General features: G+C 40.7%; 1 protein-coding gene across 3 annotated transcripts in view; it reads left to right on the top strand.

The window, feature by feature from the left end:
- The window catches only part of LOC125748588 (vacuolar protein sorting-associated protein 8 homolog), a 41,274-nt gene that overhangs the window by 6,383 nt on the left and 12,734 nt on the right, over positions 1 to 22,157 (top strand). For all 3 annotated transcript variants that reach the window (XR_007399602.1, XM_049024893.1, XM_049024908.1), the window contains exons 6-34: positions 646 to 700; positions 1,331 to 1,455; positions 1,990 to 2,076; positions 2,159 to 2,226; positions 2,894 to 3,047; positions 3,135 to 3,185; positions 4,708 to 4,815; positions 4,999 to 5,076; positions 5,164 to 5,307; positions 5,662 to 5,733; positions 6,781 to 6,816; positions 6,906 to 6,996; positions 7,684 to 7,730; positions 7,860 to 7,949; positions 9,202 to 9,248; positions 9,718 to 9,940; positions 10,964 to 11,053; positions 11,964 to 12,009; positions 13,678 to 13,720; positions 13,870 to 13,942; positions 14,309 to 14,428; positions 16,133 to 16,201; positions 17,310 to 17,429; positions 17,897 to 17,953; positions 20,256 to 20,338; positions 20,830 to 20,914; positions 21,283 to 21,381; positions 21,893 to 21,985; positions 22,093 to 22,139. Coding sequence is in view for 2 of the 3 variants with exons in the window: in XM_049024893.1 (XP_048880850.1) it covers positions 646 to 700; positions 1,331 to 1,455; positions 1,990 to 2,076; positions 2,159 to 2,226; positions 2,894 to 3,047; positions 3,135 to 3,185; positions 4,708 to 4,815; positions 4,999 to 5,076; positions 5,164 to 5,307; positions 5,662 to 5,733; positions 6,781 to 6,816; positions 6,906 to 6,996; positions 7,684 to 7,730; positions 7,860 to 7,949; positions 9,202 to 9,248; positions 9,718 to 9,940; positions 10,964 to 11,053; positions 11,964 to 12,009; positions 13,678 to 13,720; positions 13,870 to 13,942; positions 14,309 to 14,428; positions 16,133 to 16,201; positions 17,310 to 17,429; positions 17,897 to 17,953; positions 20,256 to 20,338; positions 20,830 to 20,914; positions 21,283 to 21,381; positions 21,893 to 21,985; positions 22,093 to 22,139 (2,501 nt within the window). In the remaining variant the exon portion in view is untranslated. The remainder of the gene's footprint in view (positions 1 to 645; positions 701 to 1,330; positions 1,456 to 1,989; positions 2,077 to 2,158; positions 2,227 to 2,893; positions 3,048 to 3,134; positions 3,186 to 4,707; positions 4,816 to 4,998; positions 5,077 to 5,163; positions 5,308 to 5,661; positions 5,734 to 6,780; positions 6,817 to 6,905; positions 6,997 to 7,683; positions 7,731 to 7,859; positions 7,950 to 9,201; positions 9,249 to 9,717; positions 9,941 to 10,963; positions 11,054 to 11,963; positions 12,010 to 13,677; positions 13,721 to 13,869; positions 13,943 to 14,308; positions 14,429 to 16,132; positions 16,202 to 17,309; positions 17,430 to 17,896; positions 17,954 to 20,255; positions 20,339 to 20,829; positions 20,915 to 21,282; positions 21,382 to 21,892; positions 21,986 to 22,092; positions 22,140 to 22,157) is intronic.

The following is a 22,157-nucleotide window of genomic DNA, read 5'->3' as shown; positions in this document are numbered from 1 at the left end:
ATCACCCATGTAAAGTAATTTCCTCCACAAACTTAATACTTGGTTGTGCAACATTTAGCGTCAACAATCAAAAACTTGTGGTTTCGGTGCAACACAAGAAAAAAAGATTGTTGCACTGCTGGTTTCCTCTGGCAGCTGGCACTCTGTCATTTTTGTGTTACAGTAACACAAAACAGTAACACAGTAGGACACTGTGCCTCACTTTTCTGGGCAAGATAAGACTTTAGTTTGTCACTCTAATTTTGCACTGGTTCTCTCTCTCTCTCTCTCTCTCTCTCTCTCTCACACACACACAGACCTGTACTCATATCTTTGTGGGGACCATCCATTCTTTTCTGTGGGCAAAATCCTAATCTCAACAATGACAATCTTGACCCCAACCCAGCCGTAACCTTAACCATAAGTAACAAATCAGAATTCAAGTTTTTTAGTTTTATTGCAAAGATTTTTATAAAATTGAATTTCCCCTTGTGGGCACTGAACAAATGGGCCCTACAACGTCAAAATAACAGGTTCTTATCACATTGTGGGGACCATTTGTCTCCAAAATGTAATGAATATCTGGGCCACACACACATACAAATTTGAATTAATTTTACTTTTAAATAGGTGGGTTCACTGTTATTTATCTGTTGTCTATTCTAGGCTGTCTGTGGGATTATCGCCGTGGGAACCACGACGGGACAGTTGCTGATTTTTGGTAACAGCTGCATCTTCCCTGTCGCCTAGCAACACAAAGCAGGTTCTAAACAGTAACTCATTTCGGGGTTATGACTGGAAATGCTGTATGTAACCCAAGGCACGTTTGCCACACGCTTTTAACATTAGCACACATGAATAGATAATCAGATTTGTAGAACAGTACAGATACAGTGAGTGAAACTGGAGGCTGTGTGGCTCAGTAGGTTAGGACACTGTGCCTTTGATAAGAAGGTCACTGGTTCAAACCCCATGTTCAGTGGAGCAATTTCACTGTTGGGGCCCTGAACAAGGCCCTTAATCCATATTGCTCCAGAGACTGTCTGACCCTACTTTCAACTACATGTTAATTTGGATATAAAGCATCTGATAAATATATACATGTAAATGTAAAATGTATCACGCAGGCAGTTTATACCTGAACATGTCAGTTTGTTGTTACGTTATCCATGTGCTGATAAGCCCTATGGACTTATTTCTGGTGCCACATCATAAAAAATAATTGAGAGGTTTGTGTGTGCATTAGATGTTGTCAAACTGGAATAGTAATTGAGTGATGGTCCCTTGGCATTAGAGTGGGTTGCTGATACAGCATCTGAGGCTCAGGGCTCCTCTTTCTACCTGCCTCCAGATGCCAGTCAGGTGCTGAAACTGTGCTTGGGGAGCCCGGCTCTCGGGGCGCAGCATGGACCTGTATCAGCCCTGGGCTTTAACTCCGACAGCACCTGCATCCTCTGTGCATTTACCAAAGGACAGGTAACACGAGTGCCTCGCTGTATCGACCAGTAAGGTTAGATAGTTATGGTCAGTTTGGAAGTACAATCTGGTGCTCGCGGTCCCACAGCTGGTTTACATTTTGGCTACCTTCTTGATAGGGAGTTGAGAGGGAGCAAAAATGTGAACTGTCTGTGGGTCCCCGTGGACTGTTCTACTGCATTACAACACTATTTCTCCACCAGTTGGTTGCGACCCAAAAGTGGGTGGTGGTGGTGTCCATGGGTTGTGGTAAAAAAAAACAACAAAATGTTCTACAGTATGTACTCCTATTGTAGCATTTTTTGTGAATTAAATTTGGTCCCAATTTTTTTTTAATTTGGGTCATTACATAGTGACCAAGGGAAAATGTGGGTGCTTAGGCTAAGCCAGGTGAGAACTGTTCAATAAGCAGCTAACTTGCAGTCTGTTTCTTGGGGGAGATTTTCTGTAGAGTGGATGTCTATTCAGGTGTTTAGTATATGATGTCGGATCACTTGAACCCCAACACATCACTCAGCGTCTTGCACTTTAAAGATTCTTCAGTGGGATGTGGAGTCTGGAAAACTGCTGCGGAGCATCTCCGGTGTGGTTCCAGCGGGGAACGCAGTCCTTGCTGTCAAGGTGGGTCCTCCAATGGCCTGGCTCTGACATTGTGGTTGCATGGCTGTTAGCACCTAACCAAGCTGTTCCGCCCTGTGTCCAGTTCACCAGTGACCCCACTGTGGCCGTGTGCAGTGACAGTGCAGGCTCTGTGTTTGAGCTTTATTTCAAGTAGGTACTTGTTTTTTTTTTGGGGGCGGGGGGTGGGATGCATGTTGTTCAGTACACTTCAGTCTTCAATAGATTGCTTGTAGTGTGGGTTTGCATGCATACTTGTATGTTCATCTGTGTTTGTCCTTGCGAATGATTGGGATTCTGGCCGTGGTGTCCCCCACCCTGCCCTTTGCGTTTTCTGCGATTGACTTCAAGCTCCCCTCCCTTCTAACGATGGATGGATAAAAATGGGTCAACTCGCTGTTTCAGCTATTTTTGGGGCAGAGTGTAGCAATTTTAGCTACATTCTGTCTATAAGTGGTGGAAAAAAAAGACTTAAGTTGTCATTCCTCTCCATCAACAATACATTCTCAGTTATACTCTGATGCACACATGGACCATACGGTTAACAGTAATAAAAAAAGAAAGTTGCAAACTAAGTGCATAAAATAAATTGCTACACATAATTTATTTGTGCACCATAAATACAGAAAAAAATCAGTTGCTAGCGGTAATTAGATTTCGCCGGATCTGATCTAGAAACTTGGTCCTGTCTCTGAGCACGATGTCTCTGGATATACTGTTGCTTCTTTATTGGAGTACTTTATCAGAATGGTTTTGGTAGAGTGTAGATACTCAGGGCCTCTCAGGGAGAGCGGAGCTGAATGCGTAGCGCCCTCTGCAGGCGGTCTTTGGGGGCGCGGACGTGGGACTCCCGCTGCTTGTTCAGCTGTGAGAAGGGGACGGTGCGCTGCATCTCGCCGCTGTGCCTGCGAGAGGATTTCAGCGCACACCCTGCAGCACAGTGCCTCCTGCTGGCCATGGTGTCGTTCCGGAAGGTGGGGATGGTCCTCCGTCTCACACTCTTTCACCCTTTTCACGCAGTTTCTGGGATCACTGACGTTTTACTGCCTTGTTTCCTCCAGCTTTTGATTGTCAGACAGAAGCCGGAGCTGAGAGTGATCTATGCATCTAAGGTGATGACCTTTGCTCTCTTCATGTCCAAAACACTCGTTCTGTGTCTCTCTTTTCTTTTCACCTGTATTTTTAACTGTAGAGTAGTAATAACACTAAATTGACAGTTTTTTTTTTGTTTAACTTTACATGCCAAGCTGAGTTAGCAATGGTCATATTTATTGATAAACTGATGACCCCTCAGCATGTAACTATTTTGGCATTTATCTGCACATTTATACTATGGGACCATTGCACAACTCCAAAATTACTGGCCACCCTCGTGAAGATGAGTTAAACATTAATTTACATTTAACCACAAATGCAATGAGTGATATTTTGAGCTTAAGCAGTGGTGCAAGCCTTGTGTTTTTATTTCAATCCAGTTTAGTGTTTTCAAACAAGGACCATTATTTACTAATACCATTTTTAATGGGAAATGTATGTTTCACATATATTGGTGATCCCACACTTAATATTTAAAGCCTCAGCTGGTCAGGATAACAGCACTGAGCCACTTTCTGTAACTTTTAACTAGGTTGAAGAACACTTACAGGGGATCTTTTACCACTCCTCCATACAGTACAATTCCAGTTAGTTAATATTCTTGGCTTCACACTAGAGCTGCATGATTCTGAAAAAAATGTGAAGTTTTTGCTTAGAGAACCGTGATTTCAATTCTAACTTTTTTTTTCTCAAATTTAAATGTTTATTGCACTCATTAAACTTGAAAAGGAAACGCAACAAAAATGATTGTGCCAAGCATATGACTAATGCAGGACAAGCATATCAACTTCTGACAACAGAACGGAAACACACAGTTGGCCAGTCAGTTAGGGTATCCGAAACAGCCATAACAAAAGAGCCAGTGGGGTACTTTTTTGGTTCTTTGGTACTTAAAGGTGGGACTCGATCGGTTATGCAAATAGCCTGCCTCTGTAACGCAATACAGCTGCTGTCTTGAAAACAGTTGCAAACTCAGAAAACAACAATAAATGAGATATAATAATAATAATAATAATAATGCAAAAGTAATTTTGCTCCCTGTGTTCTTAAGATTGCTCTGTTGTGAATATACTGTAATGTTCTGCAAGGAATGATTTAATTAGATTATTAGATTAGAGCAATTAATGTAAGGAGTTTTTCTACACATTGAGGAAAATGTTTATTATTATATGCATTGTTTATTTTGTGTCATAATTTTTAACTTCTCTTTCTTTGGGGTTGCCAGTAATTCAGGGGTTAATTGTACTTATTTGTTTACTCATTTTTGTATTGCACTGCTTTACCTCACACTGTCTTTTTTCTGTAATGCTCCACTGTCTTGTCTTGTATTGCTTTACTGCATCCCTAATGTGGTTTTTACCTGCAACTGTAGCAAAAGAATTTCACTTTGCTCCTCAGCGTGTGTGATGATACCTGAAACTTGATAGCTTTAAAACCCATAAGCGTGAGCTTGTTTAGAAGGTTTAGTTTCCTGAAGAAAAGCACCATTCAGTGCCCTGCTGCTGTCTGATCCACTGTCACTGACCCGGTTCTTTGTAGGCCCATGCTGATTGCGTCCCCAGCCTCTCCTGGCGTCTCTTGACCTTCAGAGACTCTGCAGACCCAGTGCTGGCTTTCTGCCAAAGTTGCTCTTTCTCTCTCTATCAGGTGAAACTTGGCAACTCTGATGTTGTGGCCATTGGTGTGATGCTTATGAGACCGATTTATTAATGTTAAGGTGTCGTAATTCAATTCAACCGAACATGTGAAATTATTATATGCAGTGCAGGAAGCTATTAAGTAATGATGCAGAGATTTTTATTTGATTATGTGTTTTCTTTTGAAATTCAGGTCAGCTTTGCTGAAGAAGACTTGAAAGTGATCAAAATGATAGATTACAGTGTCCCTTTTGAAATTCTCAACTTTAAGGTGAGTGTTGACCTGAGGGACGCTGACCTGATTGTATGAATGAGGTTGAATGAGGTTGAATGAGGTGTTGTGTGTTCTTTCTCCCAGTGGCTGAGCTCCAGCACTTTGCTGATCCTGGATACTGCAGAGAAGCTCCATGCCTTGGACAGGGAAACTGGGATGGAGCTCCAGGAGCTGCAGCTAGTGAACCTGCAGCTGGTCAGCACCTCCACAAAGCCCACAGGAGACCAGGTCAGGGTGGGAGACATTACTGGAAAACTGGCATAATTCGTATAATGCCGACAATTCAGGTGTTGAAATCCGGCGATCTGTATTATTTCGTTGCATTTCCCAGTGTACAGATTCTCAGCGGGAAAGTACAGAGGCAATTTACCGTTGATTTCACATAATTATTTTTAATAAAACTAATAAGTCAGCAGAATAGAACATCTATACCTGCTTTTTTGATGCTCTCTGGAGATGCATACAAGGATGCAGCCTTGCCACTTGTTTTCTGACTTTTGTCAAACTTTTTCTCAAACTTTCTTTTTGTCAAACTTTTTCTGACTTCTGAGTTTTATTTATTAATAACTTTCTTATTTTCAGGCACAGCTGAAGCGTGTAACGTACCAGTCAGTGTGTGCTCACAGTGGAAAAGTTCTCCTTCTGGGAGATAAGGTGATCTCAAAAGCCCTTTATTCTGGAGGATCGTTAAACATGATTTTTTCCTTTTCTGACAAAAGCTGCCATTTTACCGGTTATTTCATCACCATTGTAAATTAAATCAGGTTACACTCAACCCCAAAACACTTTCACATACCCTGAGTGCATCATAATGAAAAAAAGAACAGAATAGCGGGAGGTAGATTTCGGTTAACCCTGACTCTGCTCCAGATGTTTAGAATTTTCTGGATTCTGGGTGTGTAACATGAATCACAGTGATGTGGATCATATCACTGTACAGTGAACTATATTTGTAAAACCTCATATTTTAATGTATGGTGCAAATTTCTTCATGGATTCCATGCCCTACACTATTTCGGGGGAACACATCATTGAAATAAAATCACAATTTAAAGTATCTCAAATTCTGACAATCAGCAGGGTGAATCAAGTTAGCTTGTCATATTTATTATGAAATCCTGCCTTCTGTTTTAGTGTTCAGACCAAAATTATTGACAATACAGTAATAAATGACTTTATGTTCCTTCACTGTAAGAAATACATATTAACCTTTTGATCCCACTGCAAAATTCATCCATATGCAGTGCGCACAGAAATTCTTGGGACATTTGCTTAATTTTGTAAAACTGCTGCAAATTTATTGGTTTCATTACAAAAGTCCTTTTACAATCAGTGTTTAACATATCTGTACACATCTTCCACACAGACTTTTTATTAAGTTCTGATTTTTAGACTGACTGTTTAGTTCTTTACTTGCTGTTGTGCTGCTAATTGTAGTTGTAGTCGTCGACTTCCAGACAGACAGTAAACACAAAAGTTTGGTATTATTATTGTTACTAATTGTTTATCAATGAATTTTTTAACTCAGAACAGCTTTTAGAACTGTTATTTGGGTTTCAATTTATTACTTGAAATTAATGTTTCTCATTTATTAACTACTACTTCTTAAAGTACAGCTTTCTACATCCGCTTGGTTTCATTTTTAATTTCTGATGTAGGTTTGCCCACTTGTAGCCTGATTTTAGGTTTTATCGTCAATAGGCCGTGCAGGTGGTGTCTCTGAAAACATGGGAAGAGGTAAGAGTTTCCGATTCGGCAACAGTTAAGTGTAAGTTTGTTAAATGTATGCTTACCTATTAGTCTGCCTTTGTCCTCTCTTTCTTTAGAGATTGGATGACCTTGTGAGGCAGGACCGGCACGGTGATTCTTTGGGTCTCGCCTGGAAGTTTTACGAAGGAAGTGCCAAGGCAGTCGTGGGTAAGTTACAAATCACTGGCTCAGCGTTGGTCTTGTTAATTAGTATGCTGCTGCTTACTGTACACTGCCTTCATGTCTAAGGTGGGAAATAACTACATTTAAAACAGGTTTTCCATTATGGAATTTTACTACCAATTTAGCAGAACTGTTGGTTAATATGTAACTAGCAGAAGACGACATTTATTCAGTGTTTAAGGGAGATTGAGCAGCCGCAATATTTGGTCTGAAGGCACAATACATGTCTAACATAAGAACATTCTTCAGATAAAAATTACTTACAGACATAAAACTGTAATCTTAGTTAACTTTCTTCAGTTGTAATTAAAACTCTACTGTGCAAAAGTCTTAGACAGTCAAACAAAATGTTGTTTAATTGATCTTCATGATGATGTAAAACTATGATGTCTGTCAAAGTGTGTCAGCTTAGCCATTTCACAGCCTCTCCTAACGTCACCCCAGTATTTGTAGCAACCATCCAATACAATCGTGTATTTTTTTACTTGACCACTAGCCTATCTTAAATAGCTAATCAACACGTAATTAATTGAGCTGGTGGTAAAATTTAACAAATACATGGAATGGCTGTGGTGCATCTGAGGAGAGGTTTGGGAACCAAAGCGGTGTTGACATAATGATCTACTGATAGTATTTTATAAATGAATTTTTCTGTTGTTTTTAATGCATAAGGTCTGCCTGCAGAAACTAAACTGAAGGAAGAGGTAGTAGCATGTAAGGTAATTGTGTGTCTACATCCCCTTTTGTTTGTTTTGGCTTATTGTATGATAATTACGCATCTTTTACTACATTTAATTATAGTTAAATAATATTGCCTGTTGGGGATGTGTATTGATCATCTCCCTCAGGTGGGAAAGATACTGTTGGATTATGTGGAGTTCTTGCTGAGAAGGTGTCCTGATCAAGGGAAGATACAGGTCATGGAGGGACACTTCCAGGTGCATTATGGGAATATGGTTTGGGAGTTCGTCTTGTTTTTCGTTCTGTCTGAATGTAAAGCAAGATACTCTAGACTTTGTGTTGTATAACACACATTTTTCTAGGTTTAAAACATAATGCAAAATGTTGGCTGCACAAATAATTATGGCGTCACATTCATGTCAAAAGTAACAAGTGCGATAAAACATACTAATAAATTTTATTATAATACACACGTGCATGTGTTAACTGCCCACTTGCAAGATATAGAGAGATATTGTTGCATGATGTGACCTGTGCTCTCGAAGGTGAATTCTGCTCGCACAAATCAATCTCACTTTTAACAGTTTGGGAGTGGAAACAAAGAGAGACTCCTATGATTGGTCATACCGTTTCATCTCTAGTTCCAGCCAAATTTCGCAATGAGCAAATTGCTGTGTTGTTTGACAAAGCCATCTATCAGTATCACTTACATGTAAATCTTCAGGTGTAGCACCCATTGTTCCGTCTACTGTGTTTTCAACTTCGGATTTCTTGTCAGGACTTGGCCAGACCTTTTATTCTCCTTTTGTTTTTGATTGTTGGAAAATAATATTTGGTGCACTACCGCCACCTTCTGAAAAGGAGCGCAGAACTGGATGACCTCTGGCTAAACTGTATGCCTGTTGTTCAGTTTAGCGAAGCTGTCAATCTAGAGACTCGGAGGTCCATGCGGGTGTAATTGCATTGAAAGTGACCGATCATAAGAGGGCCAGGGTCTCCCTTGGTTTCCTCCCCCAGATTCTCAAAAGGTCAGGTTAATTTGCGCAACCGCTAGTGATCTGAATCACTACTCTTGAATGCTGAATTTGTGTGGAAATTACTTATATCTTGCAAGTTAGCAGTTAATACCTGCATGGGTGACATAATATAATTTACTTGTGAGTGTGTTTTATCATGCTCGCGACTTTTGACATCTGTCTTATTTTGTGTTGGACCTGCATTCCATCCAGGTTGTACCGTTCCTCGGGCCCTATGCCTCTTATGAAACGCTTAATCTGGCGCTACACAGGATGAGTATATTTGTGAATATGAATGAACAACAAATCTAAAGAATGAATGAATGATTTTTTTACTACTGAAAATAGTAAACACACCCAACAACAGTCATTTTGTTATGTTTAAAATAAAAAATGTCTACAGTATGTGATCAGCTATGCTTAACCTTTGCTTTTCTTTACATTGAGAAAAACAGAACCTTGTTTTTTTTAACATTGCTTTATTTTGCTTCAGAAAACTCTTCCACTCTGTGTCACCTGCTGCGTTAAGTTCAATAAAACGTGAGTGTTCACTCTGGAATAACAAAGTACGTGCCAAGATTAAATATAATTGATAGTACTCTGGATTCCTGCCAATGTAAAATAAGCAGACGCCATATTAGTTAAATATTTAAGCTGGTCCATATCACTTTTTGTTAGTTATTTTTACACATCAAGCTGCGTGTTTTATCTTAAAAAATATATTTTCCATTTTCATAATAAAGTACATATTTCCTGACTATGAGTGACATGGGTGGGGTTACAGAGGCGTTGGCCCCAGCTGAAAGCTCATTGGTCCCTGGAGTGTCCCTGCCCTTGTCACTCAATGATGCAAAAAATATCATTGGCTAATGGTAAGGTTGTCCCCTGTGTATGAATTATTGACCTACTTATGCCCCCTACCTTAAAAATCCTTGAATCGCCGCTGCTGTGAACTCCAAGCCTTGGGTATATTTTCCGCCTCCTTTTGCCTTACTGCTGCCTGCCTCAGGGAGGTGCTGTTCGGAGAGCTGTATGAGAAGCTGCTGGACTACGTGGTTGCGATTGGGGTGCTGTTCCAGTGTCTGGAGCCCCACATCATTTCTGGCAAGCTGAGCAGCATCCCACCCCTTGTCATGAAGGACATGGTGGCACACTACACAGACCACGGCATGACTGAGCTCCTGGACACGCTTATCCCTCACCTGGATGTCAGGACCCTCGACCTCCATCAGGTGAATGTAGTAGACGAGTCAACTGTCCTTTGTGCTACCTTGTGTCACACAGAGGTGCAGGGAGAATTTGTGAATCAATGGAAAACTGCACATACACCTGCGGAAAAAAGAGAGACCACTGCACATTTTTTTGTTTAACTTATTTCTCAGTTTATGGGTGTGTGTCTGTGAATAATATATATATATATATATATATATATATATATATATATATATATATATATATATATATATATATATATATATATATATATATATATATATATATATATATATATTATATATATATATATATATATATAATATTTTTATTTTTTTGGAGACTACAGCCTAGTTTTTCCCTGTTTCTCATTATTGAAGGACTCGATCCTTGCTTTATAGAACTTCAGTCCTGCTTCTAGGAGCCTGATACACACTGTCCTAGCAGTGCACTTCACACCTGCACTTAATGTTTCCCAGTTCTTTTGAAGGTCACTTGATGTCATCCTTCGATTCATGAGAATCTGTCAGATACGTTAACATTCATCTCTGGCGTTAGAAAGTTGCTTCCACCCTTTACCTGGCTGGTTTCTGGTTGTTCCCAGTGTCTCCTGCTTCACCTTATTCTTCTGTACTGCTGTCTTAGAAATTTTGAATCTGGAGCAACCTGCTGCTCAGCACAGCCTTCTGCCTGCAGAATCATGATTAAACCAGGATTTAAAAATGCAGAATTGTTAAAAAACAAGTAGCCTCTTTTCAGTGGCTGTATTACATTAAGCGTGTTTAAACCAGTTAACTTTGTTTAAATTATATTCTCATGTTATATTTATACTGCATGTACTTTTTGGTGAAATGAATTACAGACTCAGCATAAAGTGATAATTGTACATGAAGCCTGTAACACTTATGTAATGACTCCTTGCCACTGATCCTAAGACTGAGTGAATGGCAATGTCAAAACTTACAGCCTATACTTATACTAAATGTAAGTGTGTATGACCCCCTCAGCCTTTGTGTTGACACAGTATGCTGTGTTCTTTTTAGGTTGTTCGCTTATCCCGAGAGCACAAGCTCACTGATGCTCTCATCCATGTGTTTAACAAAGGGATGAATGATTACGTCACACCACTAGAGGTAGGTTCTCGGCATTCTGGGAAATACCGTGCGGTTCATGTTTTATTTCCCATGTTGTTCATATCTAAATATTCATATTTTGCATATATTGCATATCAGACAGTCGCGTTTCATCGCAGCCTGTACCTGTAGTTGTATAATAGAGACAGGGTCATTGTTTGCAGTTATACTTGGTTGACTGCCCGATATTGAAGAATCTATGAATTCTATGTAAAACTGTCAGGCCAAGTCTTCGTGGTAAGGTTGAGGTGCAGTTATGCAGGAGCAACAGGCTTTAAGCATTGAGATATTGTGGTAAGATCAGAATTATGAAGTTCCCGTTTATAAACCCATAAAGGACACAGTTGTAACAAGAGACGAAGAGACCTCTTTTGCACAAGGGCATGTATTTCCTAGGTTAATAACCTGTAGAGGTGCTGCATGGTTCTGTGGGTTAGGACTTGGCCTGTGAATGGAAGGTCGCTGGTTCAAATCCCGAGGTTGGCAGAGTGATGTCTCCCATGGGCCCTCTAGGGTAACATTGCTTTCTTAATTATGCATCAGATTGTATAAAAGTGTCTTCTAAATATATAAATGTGTGTTTGTTTTTTTTCTTCTGGGGTGCAGGCGGTACAATTGGTCAGTTGAAAATGCTGATTGAACATATTTAGTTAAATAAAATTAAATAATATTTTAAAGTCGTATTTTATGTGGCTTGAGTTAGTCCTATCAATGTATAATAATAATTTATTGTAAGTGCATTTACCATTTTTTTGGACGAATGACTGGTTGGGTTTTCTCACCTTGCATGCGCTGGGAGGAAAGCCTAGAGTCGCCTATGAAGAAAGCAAAATGAAAGCTGTTACAGCTCAGTCTTGTGGCTCATTTTGTGATACGGTGAGCTGAACTTGTATTTTTAACCATTTGACAGGAGCTGATTAGCAGTATGACCCAGGCATCTCACGCTGGGGGAGGAGGTAGGGGAAATGCACAAGCCGGTCACCCGTCCGCCATCATATCTCTTCATCAGACCACTGATCTCCAGGCGCACTTTTATAGATTAGCTGTCTGCATTCTGAATGTTGCGTGGCCTGAGAATTGCAGGGAGACGGAGCAGGAAGTTGTTTACAGTTGTTTCAGTCATTGTGTTTTAATAATCTTGTGGGCTCACCACCTGCAAGGGTCCAGGGTTACATGCATGATCAGGATGGGCCTGGGTATATCAGAGCCTGCCGATGAATACTGGCTTTGGGGACGTGGAAGGGTAGGTCACTGGCTAGGGAGCAGCCTGAGCCAGTGTGTGAGATAGATAGAAAGGTAAGGGATAGATGGAATTGGCCTTTGTGACTTGTGTGGGTTTTGATCAGGGGTGGAGTTTCTCCAACTCCCCATAGAGAAGGACCTCAGGTGGGTGTGGAGTTATCTAAGCCTGATGGCTGGGTAGCTGAAGTTTTTCCTGTTGAGCCAGAGTGTTGCCTCTATGACTGTGAGCGCGCAGCCTTCCTGGAGAATGAGGCGAGGTGCTGTAAAGGACCTCCTTTGCACACTAATATTACTGGGAGACTTCATTAACGCTTTACATTAACTGAACCTTCACAATGCCTTTATAATTAATCAGTAGAATATTCAGTGCACCTTCATAATGCATTCATAGAACACTGATAAGCAGCATGTAAGTATGCCTTAATATCTCAACATAACAGCTTTAATATACATTAATAACAAACATTATATCATACAATTATAATGTTTATTTTATATAATGTATGTTATAAATATATATTGAAGCTATTAAGGTATATTAGGACGTTAAGGCCTACTTACATGCTGCTAATGAATGTTCTATGAATGCATAATGGGTGCATTATGAAGGTGTAGTTAATGTAAAGCGTTACCCTTTAATGCAAACATGGAGCATGATGGCACATGATGGAGCATGATGGCGATCGCTGGGCAGGCGTTATGTGGAGGAATCATTAGTATATGACTTATTTGCTCCATATCTTGATTCAGTTCAAACGCAATAGAGTTACCTGCTGTGTGCGAATTTCAAACTATGATCATCCACTGTTTGATTAGTATGTAATGAAGCTTACCCACACACACGCACGCACACACACGCCCACGCACACTCACACACACACGCACACACCCACACGCACACGCACACACACACACACACACACACACACACACCCACGCACACAGGTGTTTGTAATTATATCTTTGCGGAGACTCTTCATTCATTTTTAAGAGCAAAACCCTACTCCCAACTATGACAACCTTAGCCCCTACCTACTGTAGGCCCAACCTTAACCACTAGTAACCAAACCAAACAAAATACAAGTCTTTTGGCATTTTTAGTTTTTTGATTGCAGTCACAGACACGTTTTTATAAAGCTGGGTTTCCCCTTGGGGGACCGTTGTGGTCCCCAGAACGTCAAAATAACAGGTTTTTTTCACATGTATACCTGGACCCCACACACATAATTCCACAGGTTAAATAAATAAAAGTCAATGTTCCATTGAATCAAGAATAATACATTAAACTGACATGACAGTGTGTAACTTTAATTTTGATCTATCTATATCAGTGTGATTATGACACCAAAATAACCACTTTTTGTTCCTGTTTTCTCATACAGATGAGCATGTGAAAGTCGGAAACAAGGTTTTAGTCTACATCAGGTAAAAAAAAAATAAATAAAAAAAATAAATATATATAACGGTTAGAAACCATATGGGTGCATTCAGCAATGATATCGCCTTTTCTGACATTCATTTAGTAGTATCTTCATGACTGATGATCTGATTAGATGGCTGTCTTCCATAATTAGCTGCTGCCTGTCTGGCAAGGCCTACCCCTATGGCTCAATACTGCCCCCTATGGTGGAGACTGTAAAAACACAGGTAAGGCTAATATATTCCCAGTTATTTCCTTGTAGCTGTGTGGAGTCTGCATTTAGAAGGGAGATTCTTTTCCCATACTACCAAAAATTCTTCATTTGCTAATCAAATCTCTCCGGCAGACATTCTACACAGTTTATAGCAGTAAAATAAAATTTAATTTAATTAATAAAATAAATAAAATTGATTTTAATTGATGAGAAACCATTTTATTCTGTTAGAACACCCGTCTTTGATTTTTGTTTTGGAAATTCGGGTATGAGCTATAGCATGAAGCTTGTGTGGCTGAGAGGTAAAAAGCTAAAACCTCTGGTAGACTCTCAGGTCCTGTAATGGGTGCTGCTGATGTCCACAATCTTCTCCCCCTAGGTGTTCACTTGCCTCACCAAAGTGTGGGTGAAGGATGTGGAGGCGAGCGAAGGACCATACCTGTTAATTCGGACGTTGCTTCAGCACAACACAAAGGAATTCCTCAACGTGATGTCGCTGGTGAGCCAGGAGTGTGTAGCTGTGGTGCATGAGGAAATAACATGTTTCCCAGTGTGCATCTATGGTGCTACGTAGTGTAGTTAAAGCTGTATTGGTCCGATTATAAGACGACCCCAATTATAAGACGGCCCTCCACTTTGTAGCAACCATTTGGGGGAGGGGGGGGGCGTATTGTGGTTCAGCCATATTAATAAATGACGTGACAGCTCTTTGAAAATGAATGTTGCAGCACTATATTAATAGCCACTATTAGGGAACCCAACAATTAACACGACATTCAGTGATATACGCTAAACATACACTCTGTCTGGGTTGCCAGCTCACACCATCTAGTGTGACTCTCACGCTCTTTGCCCCTCACACAAACCTATATTACAGTCAAAAAGCTTGTTACAAGACATCGTATTTGTCGCCATCTATTCCCTTTTTGTCTACACCCCAGATATAAGACACCGCCACTTTTTCAGATGTGTAAGGAGAGAAAAAAAAACTTATACTGAACAAAAATATAAACGCAACACTCTTGTTTCTGCTCCCATTTTTCATGAGATGGACTTAAAGACCTACAATTCATTCCAGATACACAATATTACCATTTCTCTCAAACATTTCTCACAAATCAGTCTAAATGTGTGATAGTGAGCACTTCTGCTTTGCTGAGATAATCCATCCCACCTCACAGGTGTGCCACATCAAGATGCTGATCTGACATCATGGGTAGTGCACAGGTGTACCTTATACTGCCCACAATAAAAGGCCACCCTGGAATGTGCAGTTTTGTCTCACAGCAAAATGCCACAGATGCCACAAGCATTGAGGGAGCGTGCAATTGGCATGCTGACAGCAGGAATGTCAACCAGATCTGTTGCTCGTGCATTGAATGTTCATTTCTCAACCATAAGCCGTCTCCAAAGGCGTTTCAGAGAATATGGCAGTACATCCAACCGGCCTCACAACCGCAGACCACGTGTAACCACACCAGCCCAGGACCTCCACATCCAGCAGGTTCACCTCCAAGATCGTCTGAGACCAGCCACTCAGACAGATAATGCACGGCCCCATGTTGCAAGGATCTGTACACAGTTCTTGGAAGCTGAAAATGTCCCAGTTCTTGCATGGCCAGCATACTCACCGGACATGTCACCCGTTGAGCATGTTTGGGATGTGCTTGACCGGCGTATACGACAGCGTGTACCAGTTCCCACTAACATCCAACAACTTCGCACAGCCATTGAAGAGGAGTGGACCAACATTCCACAGGCCACAATTGACAATCTGATAAACTCTATGCGAAGAAGATGTGTTGCATTGCATGAGGCAAATGGTGGTCACACCAGATACTGACCGGTTCTGAGTCCCCAGACCCCCAATAAAGCAAAAAACTGCACATTCCAGGGTGGCCTTTTATTGTGGGCAGTATAAGGTACACCTGTGCACTACCCATGATGTCAGATCAGCATCTTGATGTGGCACACCTGTGAGGTGGGATGGATTATCTCAGCAAAGCAGAAGTGCTCACTATCACACATTTAGACTGATTTGTGAGAAATGTTTGAGAGAAATGGTAATATTGTGTATCTGGAATGAATTGTAGATCTTTAAGTCCATCTCATGAAAAATGGGAGCAAAAACAAAAGTGTTGCGTTTATATTTTTGTTCAGTGTATATTTCGGTAAACACGGTTTGTTTTTTTATGTTATCCAGGCATTTGAAGATCTGCAAGACAAACAAGCAATTGAGTTTCATCAACGAGTGATCGACATACTTTTGCAGGTGAGAATGCAAAACAAATGTTTAATTCATTACTGATTTATTACATTTTTTTTTATTATCTAAGGTCTGCACGTGGCCTCTAATCTGTGAGTTAACACGACAACAATGTTGAGAAGGTCTCAAACACTATATTTTGATTTGCATTTTTCCAGAGTGTACATACAGTCATGCTTTGCTTAACGAGGGGGATGCTTTCCGAGAATTCAAAACTGCAATTTCGTCATCGTGCAAACATCATTGAGTGTACTCGTATGGCCTTAGATGGTATAGCCTACTACACATCTAGGCTATATGGTATACTTTAAATACTGATGAAAAGTGCAGTACAGTAAATACGTAAACCAGTAATGTAGTTTCAATTTCAAGTGTTGTGTACATAATTTATGTGCCATGCAGTGCAGTAGGCTTGTTTGTACCAGCATCACCACAAACATGTAAGCAATGCGTTGCGCTATGATGTCATGTGGGCTTGCGTTTCTCTGTGTGTTTTTATTTTTTTTCAGCTCCGTCGTAATACTATTGGACCGCTGTCACATATGTGGTCCATCGTTGACCGAAACGTAATTGTGCAGCACATGAACGTGTTAAATTTACTCGTATACCACGGCACTGTTTAATCGTTAAATTTTCATTGGCCAGAAGGATTTGGATCCAGTTTTTAGAACCAGACATGTAGTGCCAGCCAGGTGAATCAGGCAATTTCAAACTAATCACTGGCTTATGTTTTCGGCAATAGACAAGTAGTTCTACTAATAACTGTTTTTGGTTCGTAAACTTGAAAATAATGCCTTTAGCTACAAAGGTATATGCCAAATGTGTGGTAACCATGAGTTAATGTGTTATTGTGCTCCAAGCAGTGCATTATACATTTTTAAACACTCAGAGCTGCAGGGGCAAAGAACCACCTAATACCTAGTGGACTGCGTTTAAAAACATGTAATGCTCGGCCTGTGCATTAATCCTAATGTAATAGCTAAATATATGGTATTTGTAGTATTCAAGTTGATTCGAGTTGCTTTTCATTTCATACTGGTGCTAATCACTCGATTAGCCATTCTCTGCTCACCTGACTGTTTCTCTTTGCTGAACATCTCTGGCCTTCCTGAAGGTCATGCTGGAGAGCACAGGCTTCAGTCCCTCTCAGATCGGGAGCCTTTTCACTTTCCTGGCCCGGCAGCTGGCCAAGGCCAAGGATGCCCTCTTTGTAAACCATCAGCTATTCCATCAGGTGAGTCCTTATCCTCCCTTAATTCCTCTACTACATGTGCATGCGGTTTCCCAGGTAACATGTATGTGTGATATTCCGATTGAGACATTTTTCCTTGGGTCATGCATCTCGTTTTAATTATAATTGTTGTTAGATTAAAAGACTTTTTTTAATATATATTTTTTGTACCTGAATTTGAAACTAAATGCACATGGATATCTATAAAACATTGGTAAAATGTAGGAATTCTATGCATGAAATGTTTATTTTCAAAATTATTTTATTACTTAAATATAGAAATTTGAACATGTTAGCTCATTGTTTTTAAATGTCTGATATGTGATTCTTAGTTTTTATAATTAGTTATTTTAGATATGCTGTTGTTGTCAGGAATGGCAGGATGTTTAGGGTGTTCAGTACCCTACTGGATAATATTCCTGAATTAGTTTCATACACACAATAGCACTCTGTCCTCCTTTTACACCAAGGCGCTTGATTTTCTGTGCAACCCAGCGGATACGACCCAGCAAGCAGAGAGACAACAGGTAACAATAATATTCAAGTTCTGCCACTTATTAAGCCAAGGATAAAATTATGAATAGAATAAAACACAGCTACACACACAATATTGCATGCTAACAAGTGCATGGAAATTGTAATTGGTAATGTGTAAAGATATAATTACATAGAGGTGTGTGATATGGCCAAAATGTCATACCGTAATATTTTTGGTGTGAATCACTCCCATGTTTGTGACGCGGTTAGTTTGACCTGGCAGTGAGCTGTCAGTAAAGGCGGAACTTTCGTTCTTAAAGAGGCGTCTCTCCATCTTGAAGCAATACTACCCATTTCTCGATAATGAGCCGAAAGTTTCCCGCAGTATATAGTAATATTAACCATTTGACCACTTAAACAACAATTCTGCCGTTGTATTATAATAATAAACTTAACTTTTGAGACCACTCTCAGGAGGTACCGGAGCCCTGTCTAACTTAATTCTTTCCCTGTTCCACCACAAATGATTCAGCTCAAGAGAAACGTGGTAATTAGCACAAGGAGTTGAATCAGCTGTGATGAATGAGGGGAAACCCACAAATGTGCAGCGCTCAGGCCCTCCAGGACTGGAGTTTGACACCTTTGACACCAGAAACCTCTGAAATCATGGCGATCAAGTGCAGAAACTAATTTGCAGCAGAAACAGTTTCCAGCTCTTTGAGAGATGAATGAGTCTGGATGGTGAGCTAGCAGCTCTCGATGTCACCACCATCCTTGTGAACTGTGCGTTCAACAAATCCAACAGCTGCCATTCACTGCCGTCACCAAGCATCAGTTCCTCTATTGCCCAGTCTCTGAAAAGCGATTAAAGGCTAATCCATCTAGCATTTCCAGCACTGTTTGTGACTGTATTTTTAATTTGTTCAGTAATGATTTGCCTTGGGGGCGGCATGGTGGTGCAGTGGTTAGCACTGTTGCCTCACACCTCTGGGACCCGGGTTCGAGTCTGAATTTACATTTACGTCTGGGTTACATGTGTGTGGAGTTTGCATGTTCTCCCCATATCGTCGTGGGGTTTCCTCCGGGTACTCCGGTTTCCCCCCACAGTCCAAAAACATGCTGAGGCTAATTGGTGTTGCTAAATTGCCCATAGGTGTGCATGTGTGAGTGAATGGTGTGTGAGTGTGCCCTGCAATGGGTTGGCCCCCCATCCTGGGTTGTTCCCTGCGTCGTGCCCTTTGCTTTCGGGATAGGCTCCAGACCCCCCGCGACCCAGTAAGATAAGCGGTTTGGAAAATGGATGGAAATATGGATGATTTACCTTTTTGATCAGAGTTGCACAATATCACATCGCAATTATATGATGCAGGTGGATAAAAAAAACAGGGCTTTAGATGACAGATGTAAACATTTGTCCGGACACTGGCTTTTCGGTACTTTATTGATGTTTCCTTACCCCTGCAATTTGGTAAGTGGAGTAGTAATGCGTTTAAAATATTAATGACATGTATTGTGATGCCCCAAAGTTAGTAATCCATTTGGTGTATCCTTCTGTTTAATAAGCGAGTCGGAATGTAAACTGCATATCACCAATGTGTATTTTACCTTGTTTATCCACCATTTTTCTTATTTCAAAAAAATGTTATGGCTACTGAGCTCTCTGTTTCTTCACCGCCCATTCAGTGCTAATATGATGTACGAAAGCAGTAGTACTTGGGATACCCCACAAACCGAATTTAACAAACACAAGGATAGACCAAATTTATATTAATTACTAACTTTTGGGCATCACAATATGCCTCGTATTAATATTTTAGAGGTGCTACAAATTTGCTTACCAAATCCGTATAGTACCAAAAAGCTGGCATCCTGAGAAATGTTTATGGCCGCCATCTGAAGCTGAAATATTGAATGTTTCTTGCAGAAAAGCGGAGGTGCTTTGCAGACTTGGGTGCTGGGCCTCCTCACACTTGTGTGCCTTGTGAATGAGGAAGCATTTAGTGTGTGGTAAGCACAGTTGCATGGGTTTGACCTCCATAAGCAGCGGGGGCAGCCTGAGCAGGAAAGCTAGATATCATGAGGCCAGTGTTACCTTTGTCCCTTTGTGACGTAAGGAGGCCGGTTCTGAGCAAACACAAGATTTCTGCGTGTTTGAATTACAGCTTCCTGTAACCGTTGCAGGTTTCCCTGTTAAGAAAGAGGCCGGTACGTCTTTCGAAACTGGGGGAATTCCATATTAAAGTGACCTCCTGTTGCAATCCCACTTGTAATGACTCAAGTTTAGGATGCATTTCCCCAGCCCTTATGGTAATGGCACTTTTTGATCTTTGACCATCACTCCCATGTGCCCAGGCCCTGCTGGACCTCCTGAGTGCTGGTGGTGCTGCCTACTTTGAGGAGTCCAAGCTGCTCTCCATGGCTGAGGCCGTGCAGTTGTGAGTCCCCTGAGCTTCCAGAGCTTTTTTCTGTTGAGGCTAGAAGTAAACAGTTTGTCCTTTAATAGGGAGACGCCTGTTCTGGATGTTCCTTTGCCATACCGTTCAGTTAAACGGACTTTTTTTTATTATTATTTTTAGATGGTGTAAAACGTTACTTCAACAGAATTACTAGATGTTTTTATTTTACACATTTTTCCTCTTCTGGCTTCACTAGTTTGATCATGTCCTTTAAAAGTTCCCCTACACATTATTTGTTATGCCTTATTGTACTTTAGCTAGGGATTGACATAACTGATACACAAGTACATATTCACCAGTATAAAGGTTAAAATGCACGGTAATTTCTTGTTGTAACAGCACAAATACATACTTCTTTCAGGCGCATTCATGCTGTTATGTAAAGAAATGTCACAAATTTCTTTCATTAGAGGGGTGAAAGCGTATTCTCAGCTTTCACGCTCTATATCACAACCTTTTTTGGTTTGTAGTTATCAGGTGTGTGAATTTCTGTATGAGCAGAAGCGCCTTTATCATCAGATCCTTGCCTGTTATCTGAAAGACCCTGCAAGAAAGGTATAGTATGCGTAAGAACTGCATTATCGTGCTGTCATGTAGCTGTGCTTAACCAGGCCGTAACACATGTGGAGGATGGTCATTACCCCATGTCAATTTGCATGCTGATGAGCGTCATGCGACAAGACAGTTTGGTTGGATCACCTGTAAAACTGCCTGTTTAAAAAGTAATACTATTAAAATTTATCGTGGCTCTAAATATTCTGAAAAAATAGCTAACTGCTGTTAAAAATTTGGTTAAAAATGGCTTTTCTACAGTATAGCCAGTGTAGTTTAATCAGCGTCTTTTTGTTTTGTTTTTGTGTTTTGTTTTGTGTGTTTTTGTTTTTGTTTTGTTTTGTTTTTGTTTCGTTTGCTTGATTCACCAGGGTGAGACTCTGCAATACTTGGACGATGTCATGAGCTCTGGTGAACTGACAGATGAGCAGAAGGTGCTTTTGCAGAATGAAATCATCTGCAACCTGCAAGTACGGTTTCTGACCATCCGAGCTACCTTGGCTGGGCGTATGTGCGCGATGGGGTGGACATATTCTGCTGGCTACCCAGGACAGACCTCCTTCCTGGGATGGCCTGTGGGTCGTGAGGAAATGGGCACAGGGAGACGGTTAGACTGCTAGATTTTTTAAAAAAAATTTACCAGAGAGAAATATTTTCAGAGAAGTTTGTTAAACTGCTGTTACCATCGTGTTTTTTTCTGCAGTGGTCAGAACAGTGTGAATGAGCATTAGAGAGAGTGCGTGAGGGAAATGGGTAAACGTCTTTTAGTTTTCTTCCCCCAGCTTCTGACTTTTGTCATTTTAAATCTGCTTCCTCATTTGTTCTTTTTTTTTTTCTTCTTCACATGCAACCCTGTAGCGGTTTATCTGCTACTTTTAAAAGGGAAGGAATCGTCCGCTATTTTGAGCACAGGTGCTTTTTGTGAACATGCTGCGCTTTAGCAGAAATACGAGGCCACCCTCTGGAATCTCTGCCCCACAGGAGCTGCTGTCTTTAGACCCAAGCCTCACCGCTTCCCTCGTCCTGCGACATCTCGAGGGCAGTGTCCCCCTCATCTTGGAAGTCTTACAGCAGGTAGCTGGCTTATCGCTTCAGCTACACTGATTTCTTTTTGCAGCCTCATTCTCCATCTGATTAAATCCCTACTGTCTCTTTACACTGTTGTTTTTTTTTACACGTAGAACACAAAATCGCTGTTTGACTTTCTTCACGGACTGTTCAACCCTAGGTAGGATCTGTTCATCTG

This window comes from Brienomyrus brachyistius, chromosome 1, assembly GCF_023856365.1.
Source record: "Brienomyrus brachyistius isolate T26 chromosome 1, BBRACH_0.4, whole genome shotgun sequence".
NCBI lineage: Eukaryota > Metazoa > Chordata > Actinopteri > Osteoglossiformes > Mormyridae > Brienomyrus > Brienomyrus brachyistius.
The sequence above is the reverse complement of the archived record's forward strand: the minus strand, read 5'-3'. Positions and strand labels throughout refer to the sequence as shown.